At 44.6% G+C, this 24164-nt stretch overlaps 1 protein-coding gene across 1 annotated transcript in view; it reads left to right on the forward strand.

Moving 5' to 3' along the window:
- Positions 1 to 1815: 1815 nt before the first annotated feature.
- LOC143386117 (CD44 antigen-like) overlaps positions 1816 to 24164 on the forward strand; it is a 61416-nt gene continuing 39067 nt past the window's right edge. The window contains 3 exon segments of the mRNA XM_076841429.2: positions 1816 to 1888; positions 15233 to 15398; positions 19412 to 19545. Of these exon segments, the coding sequence (XP_076697544.2) occupies positions 1816 to 1888; positions 15233 to 15398; positions 19412 to 19545 (373 nt within the window).

The following is a 24164-nucleotide window of genomic DNA, read 5'->3' on the forward strand; positions in this document are numbered from 1 at the left end:
ATGTCATGTCTGCATATATCCTACTATCTTCCCATATGCTGTAAATCATCTCTAGATACTTACAAAAGCTAACACAATGTAAATGCTATGCAAATGGTACTGGATGTATTGTTTAAGGAACAATGAGAATATCTTCAATCCACAGATACAGATAGTCACTGTATTTGGCAGGATACTTCATATTGTGGGTGGCAGGCTGCTGAGTCTAGCTCCCTACTAGAGTGTGAGGCCTCTGAACACAAGGCCAGGTCTTATTTATCTTGAAGTTCTTGGGTGCTCACTGCATGTATGATGAATGAGTGGACGGGTGGATAATTAGGTGCATTTCTCTCCATTTTTCATTTTCCTTTAATAAATTACAAAATCTTACCTTCCCTCAGAAGTTCCTTCAGGGTCTTACACAGCCACTGATAATCACTTGCATTTTTCTGTGTATCTCATCAGGCAAAAATTCCTGCTTTTGCTTTCCCAATATTAATTCATAGTATATAATGCGTAGGTATGAATTAAAAATATGATTTTTCATGTTTTCCAACTTGAAATGCCTCCCGGGAAGAATATGATAATCTCTGTCCCTCTTTGAGATTTATTGGCCAGGATAAGGGGGGAAAGTGGATTAAGATTTGCAGAATCAGGATATGTAGAAGCAAGAAAGAATGGGTGAATGGGTGGATGAATGAGAGGATGGAAAAAATGATGGGTGGTTATGTTGATGGATGGCAGATGAGTGGAGGAATTCATACATGGGTGGATGATGGAGAAGAGGATGGTGGAGGGATGCAATTTCATGAAGAAATGTGGAAAAAGATGTATGGAATGATGGATAAGTTGTATGGTGGATGAGTGGAAGAACTAGTGGTTGGATGGATGGTTGGATGTGTGGTTGATCTAGTGGATGTTGGGAAGACGGATGAACATGGGTGGATACTGGATGGGCAGAAGGATGGATGGGAGGATGTAAAGAAAGATGGTAGATTGGTGGATGGGTGGATGAAAAACTACTTGGGAGGATGAATGAGTGTGTAAGTGAGTGGAAGGACTGAGGTATCATCCTGGGACCTGAGGATGAACAACACATGGATTTGGGGAGGCAAATTCCAGCCCTGTGGCTGGCCATCAGTAGCTGCCCCTGACCCATCTGTGCACCACGGACTTCACTACTCTCTTAGGTGAAGAAGGACGAGCGCTCCCACAAGCTCTCCACCCCTCACTCTCCACTATGGCCCTGGAAGCGCCATCTGGGCAGGATTTCGCCATTGCCCCAGCTTCTCTCCCAGGATCTCCAGCCGTTCGCCGGGGAAAACCAGAGAACCCTTCCCAGCCTGACTCAGAGAAATTTAGCGGGAAAGGAGAGGCCAGAGGCACAACTCAGCGGAGAGGTTTTAGGACTCAGTCATCCTCCTGCGGGGGGCGAACTGGCGGGAGAACCCGGCGTTGCGTCCGGCGGGTGGGCGCCTCCAGGCGCTGACACGGTCCCTTCCCGGCAGCTCGTATTTACAACTTCCATTAAGAACCTGGCGGGGGCGGAGGGCCAGGGCTGAGGAGGGCTGGTACGTCTTTAAACCGCTGCTGGCTGCTTAGTCACAGCCCCTCGCTTGGGTGTGTCCTTCACTCGCTCCCTCCCTCTTAGGTCACTCTCTCAACCCTGGAATAAAAACTGCAGCCAACTTCCGAGGCGGCCTCATTGCCCAGCGGCCCCCAGCCTCTGACAGGTTCGGTCCGCCCTTGTCGCCGCGTCCTCGGCCCACACCCCACCCCGCGCCCCGGGACCCCCCAGCTCCACTTGCTTGCTCTCGCGGTTCGCGCACACACACCATGGACAACCTCTGGTGGCGCGCAGCCTGGGGACTCTGCCTCGTGCAGCTGAGCCTGGCGCAGTTGCAGATCGGTGAGTGACCGCGGCAATCGGGGCGAGCGGAGTGGGAACCCAGGACGGCGCCGCGGGAGCTCCGCAGAGTGGCCCTGGGGGACTGTAGTCCAGCGGAAGGTGAGCGACTTGGGTTGGATTCTGGAAAGCAGGGCTGGGATTGGCGCTGAAATGCCAGTAGACTCTGCTGGTGGGAAGCATCCTTGTGTTGAGAAGAACCGGGAAAGAGAGAGGAGGCTTCGCTGGGCAGGCTGCCCGCGCGCAGTTTTGGGTGAGGTCCTTAGGGCTGGAGCACATGGCCGCAAGTTAACTGTACTCCTGGATGCTTTGCTGGTGTCTGGACTAGCAGGCTCCTGCGCCCAAGGGCTCTCTGAGCCCCGCAGTCTGTGGTTGACAGGGCAGAGCTAGGCAGGGCACGGGCAAGAGGAGCTGAGGCAGGTACTGGCACTGGGACAGGAGGGGTAGGTGCCTGGGTAAGGTGGCCACGCACTTAGAAGCCTGAGAGCCCTTGGCAATGAGCTTTCCAGAAAGACAACTGAGAAAGTAAGGGTGGCTCCCCCACTGAATCTGGTTTCCCAAGCCCTTATTGCCCCTCCAGTCACTGACCACCATAACTCTTGTGGAAACTTGAACCAGCTCTGAGGCCAGGTCTGGATGTCTATGAGGGACCAGCCCCGGCAGCTGGGCAGCAGCAGGGAGACTGTATAGGAGAGGCAATGACTGGACCAGCTGCGACCTCCTGGTTCTGCCAATCAGTCAGGGAAAATCCAAACACTGATAGGGCTGCCTGGTAGCCTTGGAGCTGGAGGGAGCTTGGATATCAGGGTAACATCAGGGACCCAGAAGCTAAGGTTCCAGTGTCCCATCCAGAGGAGGTTGGGGGCTTTGGGTGACTGTACAGGGGAGGGGCTGTGAGGTATTCCAGCATGGCTCAACTCCAAGTGTTCCCTCTCTTTGTCTATATATGAAAAGATAATTTTTACATGACGGATTTGCTTATCACTAGCAAAATTAATTTTTCTTTCAAGTAGTGCCAGCTGGGTCACAGAGACAGCTCAGCCTACAGTTAATTCTACTCAGCAAATACTTATTAAACCCAGTTCTTAGGAATACCTGGAAAGCAAAAGACAACCCAACCTGTGGGAACTAGAATTTTGATTCCTGGAACAGAAGCAATGCAAATAATGATAACAACAATAACAACAATAATAGCGCTGTGATAGCACTAGTCACTGTTGTATACTTTCACTGTGTTAAATCCTTTACATATGTTATCTCATTTTACCCTTGCAATAGGAGGAAAACAGAGGCTCAGAGAGGTTAGATGACTTGCTGAGGTTACACAGCCACAGGTGGTACTGAATATGAACTCAGGTTCATTGAGTTCTGAAGCCTAGGCTTAGAATATGTTAGAATGTACTCCAGGATGGGCGAAGTTGGATAGGATTTGGGGCAGGACTAGACCAGAGGCCACAGGGAACTGGAGCTCCAAGGGGCCTTTGAAAGGCAGAAATGCTCTTATTGGAGGGGAACTGGCAGGAGCCCTGGGCCCAGCCTTAGAGAACAGAGGCCGGGGAGCTTCCCTGAGGCTTCCAGGGAAGGTTGCTGGCATGTTACCCACCAGTGGTGTCTTCTGCTTTGTCTCTGAGTATCTTGATTCTTCTTAGCCTGTCTCCTTCTAAAGGGCCCCCATCCTCAAATACTCTTGACCCTTGGGGTTCTCCCAGAGACCAGCAGGCTCACTCCTGCCTCGGGTTTCCTGGTCTCTTTGGGTGCATCATTCACAGAAGGCACGAGAAGTGCCAGCTGCAGTGAGCACCTGGGTCCTGACTTCCATGTGCTTGTGAAGTTGTTTAAAAGGAACTGAGACTTGAAAAGGAGACAGGACTTAACGGCAGACCCAGGGCTGGGTAGGCAGAGGCGGAAGAAGAAGGAAGGGAGAGGAATGGAAAGGCACCGCCATGGCCCATTCTTGGGTGTGGAAGACTCTGGAAGACCATGAAAATGGAAAGGGGCAAGGCTTTGAGCAGAGGAAAGAAAGGTCCAAACTCTGTATCAGAAATCAGAAAGCATAGCAATAGTCAAAGCTCCTTTAAGCACCTTTGAACCTAGAAACTCAGAGTTGGAGAACAGGTACCTTGAATGAGGTGTGGGGAGAAGAATGTGGCCTTAGAGGCGGAGGAGTCCTCTGTACACCCATCGCCTTCCTCTGTGGTGAAAGGTCAGTGCTAGGGAACTGTACCCCTGGTTTTGAGAAAGAGGGGCGCCTCTGAGAACCCTTCTGCCTGGGGATGGCCGGTACCTTTCTGCTCCCACTGGGGCTTAGAGATGCCTCCATCTCTGGGAGCCAGGGCTTTGGCTGTGTTCCCATGAAAGGAAACCAGGAAGCAGAGCTGCATCCCCTCGGGGGTTAGCACTGATTAATTCAGTGATTCCCCTGGCACACACGGGGCATCCTGAACACGCTTGGTGTGAGTACGTGTGTTGGAGGCTGCAGCCGCAGGAGAAGGGTCTATTTTTTTCCAAATTTTCCCACGTGGGAGGGGATGCTGCACCACATGAAATTCCTAGTTTATGACACATCCCCTTCCATTCATTCAAGAAATATTCCCTGATTCATTGCCATAAACTCAGAGCGGGGGACTCTAAGCATCATTTAGGGAAACACATACATAACACACACACACACACACACACACACACACTCTCACATAAAAAATCCCTTCTTTTTCCCAAGGAGGAAGTAGACCATGAAAGAGAGGGACTAGTCACTTGCCCTCTGAGACTGATTAGGGCAGGATACCTTTCATACATTTGGTCTCTAAAATACCTCTATCTTGGAGGTCTGTAGGAGGCTGCCCCAACCCTGCCGAACGCTTGTTTAACACTTTAAATACTGTCTTACCACTCATCCCAAGTCTGGAGTTTGCCCCCACAGTAGTTCTGTTTGAGCTTCATAAAGAATGATAATATGAAGGGAAGCTGGTGGAGGAGGAGGGAAACACTAAGGGAGAATAGTGACCAAATTTTATGGCCACAACATGTACATGTACAAATATGTAACAAAGAATTGAATCCATTATTATGTATGATCATAATGCACCAATAAAATAGGAATGAATATATATGTTCCTATTCTATAATATATGTATATAATATAGTCCATGATACACACACACACACACACACACACACACACACACAGACACACACACACATACATTATGGTAAAGCAAGTTCATGCTCAAGAACAATTCCACCTTGTCCTGGGGCTTCTGTTGCCTCCTGAGACATCTGTGGATGCCGGTTTTAAAATCTGGCACTTTGCTATTGTACCAGATGGTTCTATGCAAAGCAGGGTCCTAAGTTTCTAGGAAAATAGCACTCACTAAGCACCAATTCTATGCTAAACATTGAGCTGGGGGTTGCCATGAGTCCTTACATAAGCCTCACAGCAGCCCTATGCATGAGTGTGTTCTTCACTCTATTTTCTTGATAAAGAATTTGAGGCTCCAACTTCACCCATCCTGGAGTACATTCTAACATATCCTAATTTGACTTGCCCAAGGATACAGTGGTAGAGTTATGTTTTCCCCGTAGTCTCAAATCCCCCCCAGGTTGAACCTCAGGGCCTCTGCTCCGTCCATTCATTACTTGCCTTTGGAGAACTTTGGGAACTGTGTGTGATCCTCCCATCCTCCTGTCTTCCGAGGCCAGCACAGCCTGGCATGAATGGCTTTGCCCTCCACCCTCGGGCTGGTTGTGGATTCTTGAATACCCTGCCCTGCCCTGCCCTGTCCTGACTCATCATTCTGCAGGCCTGGCTGCAGCTGTCAGATATGTCAGTCTTCTTAGTTGTTGCTAAAATAAGTCAGTCGATTCCCTTATCAGAGTCCAGCTGCCCTTCTAGACATGCTCTCATTTGCAAACTTGGAAAAAATGGAGAGGTTGCTCCCTAAGAGAAAAGTCAGGGCAAAGGCCTCTCCTGAAATTGAGAAAGAGACCCTGAAGATGCTCTCACACTGACCTTGCAGGCGCTTCTTATGCAGCAACCTGCAGGGGCCCTTGGTCACAGGCTCATTAGCAGGTTATACCTGCCCCTGGTAAGGGGAAGTCTTGGTTCCCCCTTGGGCTGACATGGTTCTCTGCAAAAGTCAAGGATTTTGAGCCAAAACTAGTGTGGAATGCCAGGTGACATGGGGCCACCCAAGAGATGGTGAATCAGCCTGGAGTCTGCTGATGGTCAGGAGGTTGCAGGAGGCGAGCGAGGCCTCCCCAGCAGCCCAGCCAGGGGCTGAGGGAGAGATTAGCTGTGGTTGTTTCCCCAACACCTCTGTTTTAGTCAACTCCACCCAGACCCTGAAAGGGAAGTGATTCTTGTGAAAGAAGGAGCTGAAGCAGGTGGCGGAGGCTGCGTCCCACAGTGTCGTTTTCAAAGGGGATCTTTTGGACCCCAGAGAGAAATTCTGGGGGTTTGCAAAGTGAGATGCCAATGACTCAATTTCCGTTGTGTCTCCGCTTGAAAGAGGACACAGGTGTTCTTTAGGGAGAACTGGTTCCTCCCATTTGAAATTTAAACCCTACTCTCCACTCATGGAGCAGATGAAATTTTTTCTTAAAACACTCCCCCAAACTGGGTCTGAGAAGCCAGCCCCATCTGCCAAGAGGAATAGAAGGGGTATTTCTCTTATCTGTCTTCTACAGCTCTGTGGAGCCCCCTGATATCAGGGATCATATCTCCTTCATTTTTTTGGAGTTCCAGACCCTAGAGCTGGTACCCCTTTGTGACCAGAAACTATTTGTTGAACTGAGTTGAAGTTCTAGAATATAGACCTACTTCTCCATAGGAATGCTAGCTGGCTGGCTGGTCTGCTTAAGAGGCCAGTGCATTCATGTGCTGAATGTACGTGCCATCGGGGGCACTGGCTGGCTTGGCTCTGGGCAGGGCTGAGGGGCAACTGCCTGCCACAGGGCTCATGTTTGGTCAGCCCGAGCAGAGAGCTCACTCATCTGCTTGTGGCTTTTGTGGCTGCTTGCTGTGGCCGGGGAGGGCAGGGTTGTATAGATGGTTAGACCAAGAAGGGAAAGGGAGAGGATGACACCAATCCCAAACTGAAGCCTCAAAATATAACACTCCCCAGCAGTGCCCAGTGTGGAGGTCTGGCCATTTGGGAGCCTCCATGTTGAGGGTGGAATCCACAGGTGAGAGGCCAACCTAACCCCCACGCCTGCTTCTGAAAGGTGGTGGTGGCTGAGAGAGAAGCTGGAGGGCTTCACAGAAGCTTCTGGCTGTCTCCTGTGGGGCTCTCTGGGAGAGAGAGAATTATCAAGCTGCCTTCCAACATGATGGTGCTGCAGGAAAGATGCCCATGTGCAGGGAAGCCTGACCTCTGACAGAGAGCCACACTGACCTCCTCTTCCCAGTTTGCCAAGTGGGAAGTTGTCCACAACTGGGCCAAGTCCTGCCTTCCCGTGGGTCCCCTGCCCCATGAGACTCAGACGGGAATTAAGGCACAAAATGAGTGCATGGGTATTACAGGGGACAGAAACTCATGGAACCAGATCTCCCCGAGTTTGGGGTGCACTGGCAGCCTGGGTGTGTCCTCCTGAAGTAAGTGTCCTTCATAAGGGCAAGTGTGGGCAGATGGGTCTCAGGTGGGTGTGGAGGGGCTGAGTCACCAACTGCTTTGCAAAACTCAGATCCCTAAAACCTGCCTTGGGTCTTCACCTTTTTAAAATTTTTCTTTCTTTCTTTCTTTTTTAACTAAAAATGTTTTCTATTGGTTCTTTTTAGTTCTGCATGGCAGTAGAGTCCATTTTGACATAATTATACAAACATGGAATATATGTTGTTCTAATTCAGACCTCAGTAGGGTCTCGACCTTTTGAGAGTAAAAGTTAATTGCAAGACTTTGGTATGTGTGGTGGGTGTGCTCATCACCAGTCATTTTGAGCATTTACTATGGTGTCACAGCAAGTCTTTTCTGGTGGAGGCTGAAATTTCATGTTGTTGTTTTAGAGTTCTTGTGTCTTCTGCACTTGCTTTTTTTGTGTTTGGTTCTATGTTTCTGAGATACCATCATCATCGTTGGTAATAATAGCAAACACGGGGTGCTGACGATGTGCTAGCACATACCAGTTGCTTCCTGTATGCTAACTCACTACACACCAGCCTCATGAAGGTGATGCTGTTGTAATTCTTCTTATACATATGAGGAAACTGAGCACGGGGAATTTAAATAACTGGGCCAAGGTCACACAATTGGGATTTGATGGAGCTGGGATTCAGACCCAGCAGGTCTGGCTACAGAGTTCATGCTCTCGGTCAAAATGATGATAATTTTCCTGGTATATTAAGATTTCAGGGCATCCCCCAAACCTAGATGATTTTACCTGGGAGTATTCTGGTTGTTTCCAAAAACTATTTGGGAATCTGGTTGTGTGTGGGATCATAATGCCCACAGAGCTGGTTTTGCTTTTCCTTTTCAAACACAATGTCAGAGGAGAGAATTGAAATTGCAAAAATGAAGGGGGGAGAAGTCATCATTAAAACTCTTCCCATTCATACGATGAGTGGCTCATTCATTCCAATCCCTGCATGGAAGTTCTACACTCCTTTAATGATGGGATGTTGGGGAGGGTGTAGGACTGGAGAAGATGGTGAATTGAGTTCACTCTTACATCAGTATTTCTCAGCAGGATGAAAAGTGAAGGCTCTTGATTGGTATTTCTCCATCAACTAGGACCATGACTCAAGAGTGGGCAAAATGGAAATGAACCAACTGAATAGCAGCAAAATGTTGGCCTGTTTAAAAGCCCCAGGTTCGAAGGTCTTCTATCACTTACAACTGTAGGGAGGGAGCTGTCAGGAGTCAGGGTTCCCGCATCCAGGGCACAAAGAACTCAGCCCAAGCCAAGTTTGGCCCAGTAGGTGAACATCAGTCACATCATGGAGCAAGTGAATTTTCTCCGCATACCCCTGGATGAAAAACAATCCACCCAGGAAGGCAGGAGGCAAAGCCCCTTGGGGACATATGATTTAGTTTGCAAGACAGAGTCCAGGCAGTTAGCCTGGGAACAGGGAAGTGTCCAAGGTTCCCCATTGGTTTGGGTTTGGGTGCACTCAAGCGGGTCTTTGTGCCTTCTGGGAGGACCCATGCACCAGTCAGAGAGTTAAGCAGCACCTTGTTGTACTTCATCTCCTTGAAGACATGGGTGATGACCGTAATGCCTCTTCACAGGTGTTCACACTATGCAAATTAAGGTGCCAGGGACTAATGAACAGTTCCATGCAGCCTCTGACCTAGAGTGTTGTTTTCACCCATACCTCTCGTCCCACACTTTGTAAACTATGAAAGAATTAAACGAGTGTCTCCTATATGTCAGCCACAAATGTTGCCAATGCTGAACGTTCCCAGTTCAAAACCCAGAGTCCAGCAGGCCTGAGCACCCATCTGGCAGCCTTCAGAAGACCAGCCCTGTAGCCACTAGGGAGCTGCAGGCTCCACACCTTGGAGGGAGGACAGGAGCCCCGAACATACAGATGCAGACAAGAGTTTGAAGAAGAAATCTCTTGCCCAGGAGACTGCCTTTGCACTGGATCCTCTGTGCTGGTACTAGCTGTTTTCATATGTCAGCCTTAGAGGTCAGGTTCATCCCTTTAGGCAACTTAAGTAACTTTCACTTTCCTTTATGATCTTCCAGTTTTTCCCCCTGATAATTTATAAAGACTCTGTGGTATGCCTTCAGTTAAAAAGAGGTTCTAAGGATGTATCTTAGCTGTGTAATGACTCTAAAGTCCCTTAGGGGAAAGCCCTTGCCTCGGGTACATTTTTGTACAACTAGAGCTCCCAGCTGTTGGCATATCCCCCCAATTGTAGTAAGTGCTAAATAAATACTTAGATGGTTGAATGAATAACATTTCTAGATTTGAATAGGAAAGCAATCCCCATCATTTACCATTTGTGATTTTTATAGGTTTGGTCTAATTCTTTTTCATGTTCTACAGGGGAAAAATATTTTTTCTAATGCCTCTTGTAATGACTCTTGAATCTTGAAATATCTTTTCTCAGCACTGTCTCAGGTTTTAGTGGATCCTTCTTGAGGTTTGACATATCAGGCAATATAGGGGAAGTTTAGAGCTCATTCGTTTCCTTTAAGTCTGGCTCCTTATATGCCTCAGTTTTTATTTTTTAATCTGGTTTCATGTATTATGAACTCTGACTCTCATAATCATATTCTCAATATGCTCAGAGAGAGTATGTTGGCTTTTTGGTCACTACGTTAAAAGGAAAATATAAAAAGTGTTGGTTCTTTCAATCCATGATTTAAAAATCTTCCAAACCAAGGATCACCTCCATATAACCACATAGCCCAAAGGAAGAGGCCGGGCCTTGTGGGAGGGTGCATGGAGGTGTTAGGGTTATAAAACAAGACAGACTTCAGTTTATTCCTCTCTCTCCTACATGGAAGCAGTATGAGCTCAGGCAGGCGCAAAGTTAAGCTTCAAGAAAAATATTTTGTTCATCATTTCTAAAGCTATGTGTCTAGTACATAGAAAGTACCCCAAGGGGCTGTGGTTTGGGCTCAGTGGTAGAGTGCTTGCCTTGCACATGTGAGGCCCTGGGTTTGATCCTCAGCACCACATAAAAAAAAAAATAAATAAACAAAATAAAGATATTGTGTTCATTTACAACTAAAAATAAAAGAAATTACCCAAAGAATAGAAATGATTGTGCTATTTTAGTTCTGAGTATGATTCATTATGTGATGTTCAGAAAATCTTTTTTAACCCAACTTTACCACTATTTTTCTGTGTTTAAAATGAGAGGGCTGGATTCTAATGGATCTCTAAAGTTCTTTCCAGGCCTTGTGTTCTATAAATTCACCATTCTGTCGGCCCACAAATACCTCAGTTTCATAAAACTTAATGGAAAGAATAACACTATTATAATGCAGTACCAAAAAAATGTGATGTCTGGTTTATATTAAGTGTAAGAAGTGAATTATTGGTCCATGCCAGAAACAAGCATATGGACCCAGTTACCCTATAAATGCCAATAAGCCAGAATGACTCCGAGGGAGAAGGCACATTGCCCGGAGTCCTCCACTCTCATTGCCTGGGGAGTGGACAGCTGAAGAAGCTCAGGTCAGAAAAGTTGACATGTGCCACCCACATAGCTGACACTCCAGGAATCCAGGCCTAGAGTTACCTGTAGGTTCTAAATGCAAGGTCCTTTAAACTGTCATTCCGAAACATTGCTCCAAGTCAGAACAGCCAGCTCATAAAGGAAAGAAAAGATGGTGTCTTCACTCTTAAAGCTCCAGGAACACCTAACTTTATTTCCAGTTGCAGAGGCTTGTTGGAGAGATGCAATCAGCCACTTAACATTCACTTCTTGAGTCAGAGTGGATTCTGAATCCACTCTTGGTTTCCCAGAAGACACATGAAAATATCTCAGGAGTCCTTCCTGCCGTGTTGGCAGCATGGCCAGCACCATTGCCGTGGACACTGCCAGCCTATGCAGAGATGTTCTGTGGTCCATGAGGCTCAAATGTTACCCTTACTTTAATGCTACTTAAGTCTTGGGACCATTGTCAGCTATGCCTTGATGAGGTTAGAAGTTAAAAAAAATGGCCTAGCTCAAGGTTAGAGGACTGAGCAGTGGCAAAGTTTGTGGGCACCTGGAGGTCAGGCTGGTTAGATTTGGTCTTGGCTCCACTCTTATTACCTCTGTGAACTTAAGGGTTTTTTTCTTTCTTTTTTTTAAAAATAGCTTCCCTGCTCTGAGCCTTAGTTTCTGTATCTGAAAAGTGATGATGAAAATATCGACCACCTCATAGGGTTGTTTAAGGATAAAATGAATTAGTACTTGTAAAATGCTCAGAAAAGTGCCTAGTATGTATGTAATAAGTGAATAATAAGTATTAGTTATGATTATTGCTGTTGGTATTGTGAACATCCTTTAGGGTGATAATTTGGGTTTTCATAAGTGTTAAAGAAGCCTGTTGGAACATCTTCATAAATTGTCAGGGCTTGGGTGATACACAGCCCCGAAGGCTTGGGCCCTTTTTAAGGCAAGAGGGACTTACAGGAAAGGGACTGTGAATGTTCATGACAGTTGACTTCATTTTTACAATTCCTAAACGTTTGAATGCCATCAGAGTTAGGAGTGGAAACTTCTGGTGAGTTAATATAAATGCAAGCTGTGGGATTTTTACTTTACCAAGAATTTCTTCCTCCATTCAGTAGCTCTCTATGGATACCTACAATGTATCAGGCCCTGTTTAAGCCTCATAGTCTTGCAGAATTGAAGGTTGAGGTTCTCTGTTTCATCCTGTCTGGGCTGCCACAAGCCTACATACTCACACGCATATCAGCATGCTCGCCCAATGCATGACGGTACTGTCTATAAAGTTACATTGGGTGCTGCACATGCAACTCAAGGGATTTTACTCAAAAATCTCAGCCTGCATTGATTTCTCTTACATTCATATCTTCTGTCTGCCAGGTGGCAAGCTAGAATTGATTTTGATAAGCAAGAAATTGCCATTTGGCTCCAAACCACTGTCTAGCCTCAGACTTTATTTTTAACCTGGGAGTGACAGCAGCCACCTGGGCCAGGAGCAGGTAGTTTGTCTCTCCTGGCATCTGAGGGAGGCCTCACCTGGCAGCCTCCCCTCCAAAAGCTGATTGGGATGTTTTGTTTTTCGTTTGCATGCTGGACAAGGAAAGGCCCCGGAAAGGTTACAGAGTGACAGGTTCCCTTTGTGAGATTGGCCAACTGAGACTCAAGGTGAAAATGTCAGTAAAAACAAATAGTATTTCAAAAGGGCCTGTGCATTTCCTTCCTCCTCATTCTCATTGCCTCATGAGCCAAGTGTTGCAGGAGTGGTCTGGGAGGACCCATCAGACCTGATAAGGAACACTCTGCACAAGAGCATATTTTGTATTTAGTGGATTCTGATTTTTTTTAAAGTATTTATTTTTTAGTTGTAGTTGGACACAATATCTTTATTTTATTTATTCATTTATTTTTTTATGTGGTGCTAAGGATCGAACTCAGGGTCTCGTACCTGCTAGGTGAGTGCTCTACCACTGAGCCACAACCCCAGCCCTGATGTTTTTTCCTTTAAGCACCCACTTCCTAATGACACAAACAAAAGAAAACACAGTTGACGTTGGCTTATGTCTTTTCAAGTGCCACTTCTTATTTCTTTTACTATTTTCAGAATAAGGGAAGATAATGTAGAATTTTAATAGTTCTCCCGTTTTTCATTTGCTGAACCCTGATTTCTAGAGTTTGGAACCTCCTTTAGGCTCTAGCAGGGGAGAGCTGTTGGTTGTCACCTGTGCACTCCATAAGAATGACCCTATCCTTCTCATCATGAAGCAACCATTCACATGTGCCTCTCCCTTTCCTATAGCTGGTCTAGTGACATAAAAGGACCCCCACAAAGCAGTCCAAAGCATGCCTTTGGTGCTAAACACACCTGGGATTGTTTTCTAACTCTAACATTTAGTAGCTGGGTGATTTTGGGTAAGCTGTTCAATTTTTCTGAGCTTTGGTTTCTTCACCTGTAAATAATACATAAAACTCACCTCTTGGAGTTCTGCTGAAGTTGAGGCAACACAGCCCCAAAGGGACTGGGTACCTAGGGACACTACTGTGAAAGATCTCTCCCACAGCTGTCAGCTCAGAAAGGCAGGATAAAGAAACTGGGATTCAGGAGAAGCCTATGATTCTAGATGGAAATATTTATTTTGTTAGGCAACTCATTTCTCTGAACCTCAATTTTCTTATTGATAAATAAGTAGAATTTTCCCAACTTTCTTTGGACTTGCCCAAGGGAAAAACCTGGAGTCTGGCTTGAAGCCAACCTTGTCATTCTGTGTCTTAACTAACAGAATGCTGCCCCATGTGGCACCTGGGCTTTTGTCCATTGTTTCCTAGAGAACCACAGGCCCTGAGTCTCAAGGAAGCACTCAGAAGGAATGGAACCTCACCAGGCCAATTCCAATGACTTCATTTATCTGGGCGGAGTTTACTCACGTGCAGACTGGGGATAATAGACTTCCAAAAGAGTAATGAGTTTTCAATTAAGGCCTTTGAAGTCTTTTGAGATTGTTACACACAGAATCATGCAGAACCAGGATGATTTCTAGCTCCTGAGATTTCAGAGTAATGTCTACAAAAACTCACAGAATTCTTCGTGTTAAATTGTCATTTACCCAGCTTCGTTTTCAATGCCATTAATTCTTGGGAACAAATAGCAGGACATGGATCTGTCGCTATATTAAAAATGTGTTTTTGAGGAAATTTCAAGGAGTCGTTCATTCATTTGACAGATAGCTGAGGAGCATCTGCTCTCTGTTGGGCACTGTTATAGATGCTAGAGTGAAAACAAGTGAAAGGCCTTTGCTTTTTAGACTGTCACTTCAGGCAGACAAAGAGCCAAATATCCAAATGGATGAGCATGTTCTTACGCAGACCCCAAAAGCCGGCAGAAGTACAGGGAGAAGCTGGGGGCTGGTAAGAGTGATAAGGGAAGGACTCCAAAGGAAGGGGTCATAAAGTTGAAATTCTGAATGATGAACATGAGCCACCCATGTGAATCACTGAGGATGGAACATTCCGGGCAGAGGAAAAGCAGGTGTGTGTTCTAAGGAGCCAAAGTACCTGAGGGAATTGATGGAAAGCTTTTTGCTTAGAGCAGAGCAAACCATGTTGAGGCTGGAGAAGGAGACAGGAGCCAGAGGGCTTTGGTCTTGCCATGATGAGGACCTTTGTTCTGGGTACAGCCAGAAGGTATTGGAGGTTATGGGTGAGGAGGCAATCACACTCGAGTGTGGAATAATGCTGTGAAGGTTAAGGTGAAGCAAGATTCCCAAATATAGGACTGTGTATCTAGTACTATTTCCACTATGCAGCCCTATGTGTGTACATATACATATGCATAGGTGTTCCATGTGGGGTGTGTATTCAGTAAACAAACTGGAGGAACATTCAGCAAAAGACTCTGGCTTTCTCAGTGGTACTCTTGTTTTTCTTCATTATTTTCCTCAATTTTGTAAGGTTTCCATGAGTTTGTGTTACTTTAAATCAGATGCTTAAAAAAAACAAAAACAAACAAAAAAAAAAACAATTCTTTTGTGTAGTAACCCATGGGGACCGTAAGCATGATGTGCTTTATTTACCATGTCTCATCTCAAATTTGAGCTTATGGAATGTTCCTTTGATGTGCCTGAGTGAATCTTGAAGGCTCTGATCAGTAGAGTTGTTTATTTGAATATTTCCTGAGTCTTCCCTAAAATGATGCAAAGTCTGTCTGCAAAAGAGCTGACGTTTCTGTTTCATCCTACAGATCTGAATATAACCTGACGCTACGCAGGTGTATTCCATGTGGAGAAAAACGTTCTCTACAGCATCTCTCTGACAGAGGCGCCTGACATCTGCAAGGCTTTCAACAGTACCCTGTCCACCATGGCCCAGATGCAACAGGCTCTAGCCAAGGGATTTGAGATCTGCAGGTAAGGGACCAGCACCCACCACTGGGAAAGCCAGTGGTCTGGGTCCAGGGGACCGGACTTAGAACTGAAGGCTCCTCCCTGGCAGCTGAATGGATTATTACCTAACCAGTCAGCCCCTATTAATTTGGCCAAGTCCATGTGAAACCAGCCTGACAACTGGAATTTCAAGTCAGCTTAAGACACTTTTGTGAGTCATAGAGAGGGAGGCCTGAGGAAGACGTGAAGGGTCATGTTGGTTGGAATCCTCTTGGGTAATGTGCTTCCACAGCGCTCTCCTGGCTTTGAAGAAGCGTGCAATATCATTGTCGTAACCACAAGAAAACGTACACCAAATAACAGTGTTTAAAATAAATATGTGCCTGGTTGAGTCTTGGCCCTGCAGACTTGGCCCAAAGCATGTTTTGCAAACGTGTGTGTGTGTGTGTGTGTGTGTGTGTGTGTGTGTGTGTTTATGTTGCTTTGGTTTGAAAAAGTCAATAAATAGCCATGAAATAGTTTAGCATGTGTTCCATTAAGATACATCATTATATGCCTCAGGGACCCCAGTGCTCGGTAGAGCTTTCCTCAAATCAGTTTGTTCATTTGTTCTAAGGTAATCACAATGGCCAGGGGCCTTATTTTTAAAACTATTATGGCAAGGTTGCACACAAAGAGCAAGCCATGGTGACAACCACAGCGGAGTGCCTGGTTTTGGTTTAATTTCACTACAAGAGGTCAGAGTAGTGTTAGTAAACCCTCTGAAGTTTCCACTCTAACTTGTGGTTCTGGAAAAGTGGGTCTCCTTTCCCTTCAATGCACACACACACACACACACACACACACACACACACACACACACACAGGCTGCTTTTGCAAAGTCAAGCTGCAGGACTTTTTATGAAAACTACTAAGTGTAAGTTTAATGCTGCTGTCCCCTGCCCTTGGGTACAGTCATGCATTCACCTCATGAGACGTAGCTGAGATTGTTTTCCTAAAATGGAAGGGGAAAATCTTTAGTCTATGATGGTTCTCATATGGTAGCCATTAACCACATGTGCTGATTTCTACTTATATTAATTAAAATTAAAAATAATGAAAACTTGAGTGACTCTGGCTACATTTCAAATGCTCAACTAGCCACAAACGGCAAGTGGTTGTTGTATTGAATGACACAAATTATATGCAGAACATTTGCATCAGGGAAAAAAGTACTCTCAAGCAGTAACACTCTGAAACAAAGAGCAGATGTATTTGACATCTCTGTGTCTATATAGAGCTAAGTCTGGAGAATGTAAAAAAAGCAGAGGGAGGAAGATTTCTCCTGTACCTATGGAAACTGAGATGAAAGAAGACCCATTAGCAAATCAATTTATTGGATACCCAAGGTTAATTGTTTAAATTTGGCCTTGACTAGGCCACTAGGCTAAGAAAGTGGATTTAGTAAGTTGCACTTTGACTGTGAAATACAGACAAGTCTTTTGAGAGATGGAGAGGTGGTCTCATATGCTGAAACCAAGAGGAGATCTTGTTGTCAGGGCCATCAGGGAGTGCTGAGGTGCTGAGAGCCCTTCTGGCCCCTTAGCTGCATCTTCCACTTAGTCTTTAAACCATGCTGTGGATTGATTTTACTACCCTGCTTTATGAATAAAGAACTGAGGCTTAGGTAAATTCCTCAGCTTTTCCTGAATCACACAGCTTGCACAGGAGTCAGGATTTGGTCTGCTTAGTCTGAGTCCAGGACAAGATTTTAGTGATCAAGCTTTCCTGAGGGGAAGAGGGAAGTTAAGCATGCTGTACTGATTTGCTGAACATTTCTTTCCTCCTTGTGCATCTCTCTCTCTCTCTCTTTCTCTTTCTCTCTCTCTCTCTCTCTCTCTCTCTCTCTCTCTCTCTCTCACACACACACACACACATCAATTTTAATATCCTCAGGTTGTATGTAGTGCACCACATAAAAATCACAGATAGCCAGGCATGGTGGTACATGCCTGTAATCCCAGCAGCTCAGGAGGCTGAAGAAGGAGGATTGCAAGTTCAAAGTCAGCATCAGCAACTTAATCAATTTAGTGAGACCCTGTCTCTAAATAAAATACAAAAGGGGCTGGGGATGTGACTCAGTTGTTAAGCACCACTGAGTTCAATCCCCAGTACCAAAAAAAAAATCACAGACAACATGATATGAGATAATATCAGTAATTATTTACAAAGCAAGTGTGTGTGTTCTAGAACATTAGCGTTGTACTTCCTTGTCAATGTGACATGATGTGGTAATGTAAGGTGGGGAGGTAGGTTCACCAAGGAGTATTATTTAGCAAAAAGAAAAAAGTAAAAACAAGCCAAAGAAATAGATCATTTCACCCATCACTGGTATTAAGTGTTGAAAAACTCCTTTCCATAATTTCACTCAGATAGCTCTGAATCAGACACCTGCCACAGGATAGATAGCAGAGTCTCACGGGTGAGAATAAAACCTCAGCAGCTACTCTTCTTTCACTTGCCCCGCCCTGATCAGTAGCAACACTCAGATACATGAAAACCTATTAACATTTAATTGTGACACTCCCCCTCGCCAGCTAAGAAAACTTTGGGAAAATCAGTCTCTTGGTTCAGAGGAGGAATTAGTCATGCGAGCTATCGTTGCAACATAGATGTAATGAGCTCTGTGTGCTTAGAAACTTCCAACTCACACACATTTCCATGGATCTTGCAGGGCCATGCACTCTGTGCTGTTGCCCCTGGCAGGAAAGATTAAAGGCTCTGCACAGAGCCTTTTTTAGTCAGCGCTGCATTTTCAGAAACCTGCTGGATTTAGCTTCTCCCTCTCTGCCCTCCCGCTGCCATCATCCCCTCCCTTGAAAATGGCATGTTCTCATTTTTTGAGTCATTTTCTATTTGGGAAAAAAAAACAAAACTTCTGTCATGAGTATGTAGCCACTAGCATGTTGCTAGAAGAGGCTGGGCACTGCATGCTGTAATGAAAGGGCCTCCAGTGACACATAACATGCTTCCAGAGACACCTTGGAAGAGGGAGAAGGGTTAAACATCCCCTCCCACACCCCTTTGCTATGTCTGAAATGTTCTCTAACTAAATGAGCCATTGCTACCTACTTCCTTAATTGCTCTTTCTCTCATTTTAATGATTGTCAATTTATTTCCACTGGCAATGGAATTGTGCACAGGATCCTCAGGAGACCAAACATGCTATGCAACTGGCATATGAACAAGGGTTTATGTTCAGAATAATGGAGTGTGAAGTGAGGGACTCTCAGGATAAGGTCAAGCTGGGAAAGAAGAGTGGTGGAGAGGAAATAAGGCAGATATGAAATCTGTGCCCTGAAATGAAGAGCCAACCCTTCCTGTATCATAGGAGTAGTCTTTTTAGGTCTTTTCTGGAAAATATAATGGTCATTGAGTGCCAGAGTGAATCTCTCATCACTTTTCTGTGACTCAGTTTCTTTCTGCTTGTTCCAACCAACTTGACATGGTTGACTACAAGTTTTGTTTGGAACTACTGTTTTTTTTTCTTTTATGAATTTTATTTATTTGGAAAGAAAAAATAGCTGGGGATGGTACACATGCCTGTAATCTCAGAGGCTCAGGAGGCTGAGGAAGAAGGATTGTGAGTTCAAAGCCAGTGTCAGCAACTTAGCAAGGCCCTAAGCAACTCAGTGAGACCCTGTCTTTAAATAAAATTTATAGAAGGGCTGGGGATGTGGCTCAGTGGTAAAGCATCCCTGGGTTCAATCCCTGGTACCAAAAAAAAAAAAAGAAAGAAAGAAAACAGAAAAAGAAAAAGTAAAGGCTGTTCATGGATCTGTAAATAAGATAACTTTGTTTTTGTTAGTCTGGTTGATCTCTTTTACTCTCCTGTGATGTTATTATGGGATTTCACAAAACTCAGTTCTTGAAACCTCTAACATCCCTAGGGTTGAATTGAAAGAAATGCTACACTGCATTAAATGTCATTTGATGGGATATTATGAAATTCCCACCGCAGCCATGCAGGTCAGTAACCTCTTGCTTTTCTGTGGCAGGTACGGGTTCATACAAGGCCACGTGGTGATTCCCCGGATCCATCCCAATGCCATCTGTGCAGCAAACAACACAGGAGTGTACATCCTTACCTCCAACACCTCCCACTATGACACGTATTGCTTCAATGCTTCAGGTTGGTTCTACGTGCACCATCTCTGTGTGGCCTGTGGCAGCATGGTTGGATGACAGCAGTTCAGTGTCACCATCTGTGGGGATTTATGTAGCTTCTATCATATAGCAGGCGCTCACTGAGTGTCTCTACAGCAGAGAGAAGGTGTCTCTACAGCAGAGAGAAGGTGTTAACTCATAAATATTAAATACTTACTATGAACGCAGAATGCTGTAAGTGCTCAAAAAGAAAGCAAAGTAAAAGAAAAGGTTAAAAAGTGATAGGAATTTTTTTTTAACCAAGTAGGTGCATTTAGGAGCCCTGATCAAAGTGATGCATGAAGCCATTAGCAGAAGGGGCAGCCAGTGCAAAGCCAGGAATGCAGGAGCATCCTGTCCTGTTCCAAGGACATTGAGGAGGCCAAGGTGGCTAAAGTCCAGTGATCGGAAGGGTGAATGCCAGGGAATACAGTCAGAGAGGTCGGCAGGGGCCAACTCACGAAGGGTGATTCATTCAGTGTAAAGGGAAAGTCATTGATCTAATAGTGGGGTAGAAGCCAAATGGTTTCGCTGAGAATATTTATTATATATGGGATTGAGAGGAAGCTAACAGAGTTCATGATTGACCATCCACCTTCTTGAATGTCACTTACCAACAGTTGACACAACTACACAACTAGAGAATAAGAAAGTTAAATGAAGGTGTAGATGCTGGATGGCTCCCCACCTATGCAACTCTTCCAACCCCTAGCCCAGAAATTCGTGCTCACACATCTAATTCAAGCCCCAGAAAAATCAAACAATTCTATGTACTATGAGTCTTCAGGTTCTTTTGAGAAGGATCATTTCCATAAATGTCAAATATTTCAATGCCAACAATCAGAAGTCTGACTTCTCAAACTGAGCCTTCTGTTCCACCTGAAAGTTTGAAGCTGCATTAAAGGAAAAGGTGAAGCTTCGAGGTAAACATGACACATCTTCATGAAGTGTCAGTTTTCCTTAAAGGTGAGAAGGGGATGCTAATTTAGCTCTAAAGTGATATCATCTATGGTAGTAGAATATAAAATCTGCATGAAATTTTAAGGGACATTGCAGTCATTGTGGAGTTGCATCAGGGGCTGGAATCAGGCTGTGCCACCCACCCGTTATTGAAGGACCTTGAAGGATCTGCATGAGAATTCAGAGAGAAAATCTAGCATTTAGGGGAAAGGAAAAAATACAGAGTTGGTAGTAAAAACAGAGTATGTAAAGTTGATGAATTCTGCCAATATAGGTTATTACAACTACAATATAGGTTACTACAACTATGGGGAGACACTCAAAACAATGAGAAGAAAGCTGTAGAACATTTACTCCTCTCTGTTGCATGGATAGGGGACCCAAAAAGAATTTGATCAAAAGGGGGAAAGTCCAATGGAGGCTAGACAGTATGTGGCCCATGCCTGGAATGCTTAAGGCTATCCTAATGAACGCAACCACATGGGGATAAACAGGAGCTCCATGCCCAGCCAACGTGGGGACTGCTTGATCCATCTTGGCATGAGAAGTAAGATAAAGGGACTGGTCAGGTGCAAGGGCTGGCATGGGCCTGCAGACTCCAAGCCTCTGGGCACTGCTTGCTGCATCTCCTTGCTATGACCAGGAAATATATTTAGTGAAGTATGTAGTTGTGTTCTCATTTTCTCTTGCCTGTTTTACAAGTCCATGTCGCCTTGGTTAAGGTATTGAGACTCTTCATTCAAAAAGGCAAAAGCTCATGCTGTTTTCTGGGTCTGCAATCAAAGCCCTGTAGGCAGAGATGGATGAGGCTTTTCTCCTTGCCTTTAATTTTGCCCATGATGTTGGGTTCATTCCCAATGCCAGGGTCAATGTCATTGATTAACTTTTCTCTCCTTAGAGAGGGGGATGTTAATTCACTTGAAAAACTTTATACTAGAGATGTATTTCATACCCAAATGGCTCTATTAAAGGAGCAAAATTAGAAGTAATGGTTTTCTTTTTCTCTATTTTCCTAATTAACTCAATGTGGTTTTGCTTTTTGCAGTATTGGGGATTGAACCCAGGGCTTGGCTCATGCAAAGGAAACACTCAACCACTGAGCTACATCCACAGCCCAACTGACTCAGTGTTGATAGGTTTCTAAGTTTTAAGAGAATATTTATTGATCGGCTGTCTGTACTCAGTACTGCTTGAGAGAGTGGGGATAGGAAGAACCAGAGGCTGTATTTCTGTCATGTTTCTCTTGGCCCTTTTTATGCAATGGAGCTCAAGTTTCTGAAAACACAGCCCACCAGGAAGCCCACCTTAGTGTCTAACAAATCCCTGGGTTCAGGGACACCTCAGCGGCTAACTCTCCCAGCCGAGCAGAGCTCATTAACCAGAATGAAAAGCTGTCTAATGAGGTCCCATGATCTGACATGGGAGCATGAATATATTAATTGGACATTTGGGTCACCATCCATCGCAGTATACTTGCTAGAGTTGATGTTCTTTATCAAAGTTTAAGTGAAATGGAGCATGAAGGGGGTCTATGTGAGCACACGCTGTCACCATTCACAGAATGGTTAGTGTTCTTGACATGCCCCATCCCATTTCAATGTATCTCTTGGAGATTCTCAGTGTGCTCTTCTCATCTGCCATTGTGTCTGAATTGAGGGGAGGATGCTGCATCCCTGGCATAAAACATCCGTAATCCAAAACCCATTTCTGGCACCTGCAGCATACAAATACCAAAATCATCCCAAAGATGGGACTATTCTCTAGCAGCATCTCCAAGATAAACAGGATGGAAGCCCCACAAATCACCCCAAGTTGGCTACATGATTGTATTTTCAAATAAGAAAATTTTTTAGGATTTTTTTAAATATTGTAAAGAGCTAAAGAAATAGTACTATCTTCTATAACCTTGTGAATTGATCAGGAAAAGGGACAGAAATGTGTTTGTTCTTTTATCTCCATATTTTTTTAAATGACTTGGCATAGAAGTGTCAAGCAAATACTGACAAATAATTATTGAACACCTGTACCTGTAATTTCCTTTAACATTTCTTATGGCATGCCATTCAGAGTATATCTACATGCTTCTTTACCTGCTCATATTTGCAAACCATTTGGGGGAGTTACAATCTTTGGTATGCTTCCTGGGAGAATGGACCTTTGGGAAATAATATTGGTGTTTTTTGCCTTTTTTATTAATTGATCAAAAATTTATTAAGTGCTTTTCTGTTCCCATCACACATAACTATTTTGGCCAAGACACTCCTCAGGATGGGAGTGTGGCTCAGTGGTAAAGTACTTACCTAACATGTACGAGACCCTGGGTTCCATCTGCAGCGATGCTCCCCCCACCCCACACTTACTAGTCATCTTTTGGAGCTTATAAATTCCCATGGGCAGTGGTAGCAGGAGATAGGGGTCATGGTAAGATCTACCATGGACTGCCATCAGGTAAAATGAGAGAGATAATTTTAGACAATGGTGAACAAGAAGAATAAATTAAAGCAAGATGATACACATTGGGGTGTGTGGAAGTGACAAAAGGCTGGTTTAGATTAGTTGGTAAGGAATGACCCTACCAAGGAGGTGACCTTTCCCTTTGAAGAATTTGCAAGTTATTTTCACGATGAGACCAAAGATATGGTCAGGTAAAAAATATTCCCTTTTCTTGTGGGAAAAAGATGTGGGAGGTACTGGGAAGCAACCAACTCCTGTATAGTCCAATTCTTGTTTTGCCTAATGCTGAGTATCCAACAACTTATGGCAAGATACTTACAATGCTTGTGATAGCAGCTCTCCTTGTGACAGCAGTCTGTCTACCTCCATTCCTCCATGCACAAATGCATGCATGCATGCATGCATCCCTCTCTCTCTCCCTTTTACTTCTTGTTTGTCAAGAAGCAACTCTGGAAGAAACCAACCATACAGATATACTGCCATATTACATTTAAGCAAATGCATGTATGCTCAAACACACACACACACACACACACACACACACACACACACACACACACACATTATGAAAACTGTAATGCACAAGTAAATCCAAGCTTCCTTTAACAGCAAAACCAGTTCAAAGCTCTCTGAATTTTTAGGGCCCAATACAAGGTATGGCATGCCTGAGTGGGATGGTGGGTTAGGCTCTCTGCAGCCTGCTTATAGGACTCCAGGGAAGGCATGCAGGCAGAACTTCAATGCCTGTTTTCCAAAGGTTTCAGACAGTGCTGTTCAGGGGGTTTCCCAGCAACATCTGTGGATGATCAGACAGCCCAGAAATCTTGAAGAAGGGTTGGGAAAGGAGAAGATAAATGGAGAACAAAAGAAAAAGAATACAGGGTTGCCCATGATGAGATATGCCATGACAATATTCGTAAGAGTTGTTCTGGGTGCCTATGTCCAAGATGGCTGACCTCAGCTGAGACACAGTCTATACCGATTAGGTACTTAGGAAGACCAGTTAAATTAATGAAGTAATAAAGGACTTAATTAATAAAGTAATTAGTATATTAATAACAATGAATACCAAGACTATAAATTAATTGATTTTAAGATATTTTGATCAGGCATTTTCCTTATTGACTATTTTAATCTGCAGATCAACGTGGTGTTCATGCTAACCGTGTGTCTGCCATGTTTTTCCATCAT

Source organism: Callospermophilus lateralis, unplaced genomic scaffold (assembly GCF_048772815.1).
Source record: "Callospermophilus lateralis isolate mCalLat2 unplaced genomic scaffold, mCalLat2.hap1 Scaffold_113, whole genome shotgun sequence".
NCBI classification, from domain to species: domain Eukaryota; kingdom Metazoa; phylum Chordata; class Mammalia; order Rodentia; family Sciuridae; genus Callospermophilus; species Callospermophilus lateralis.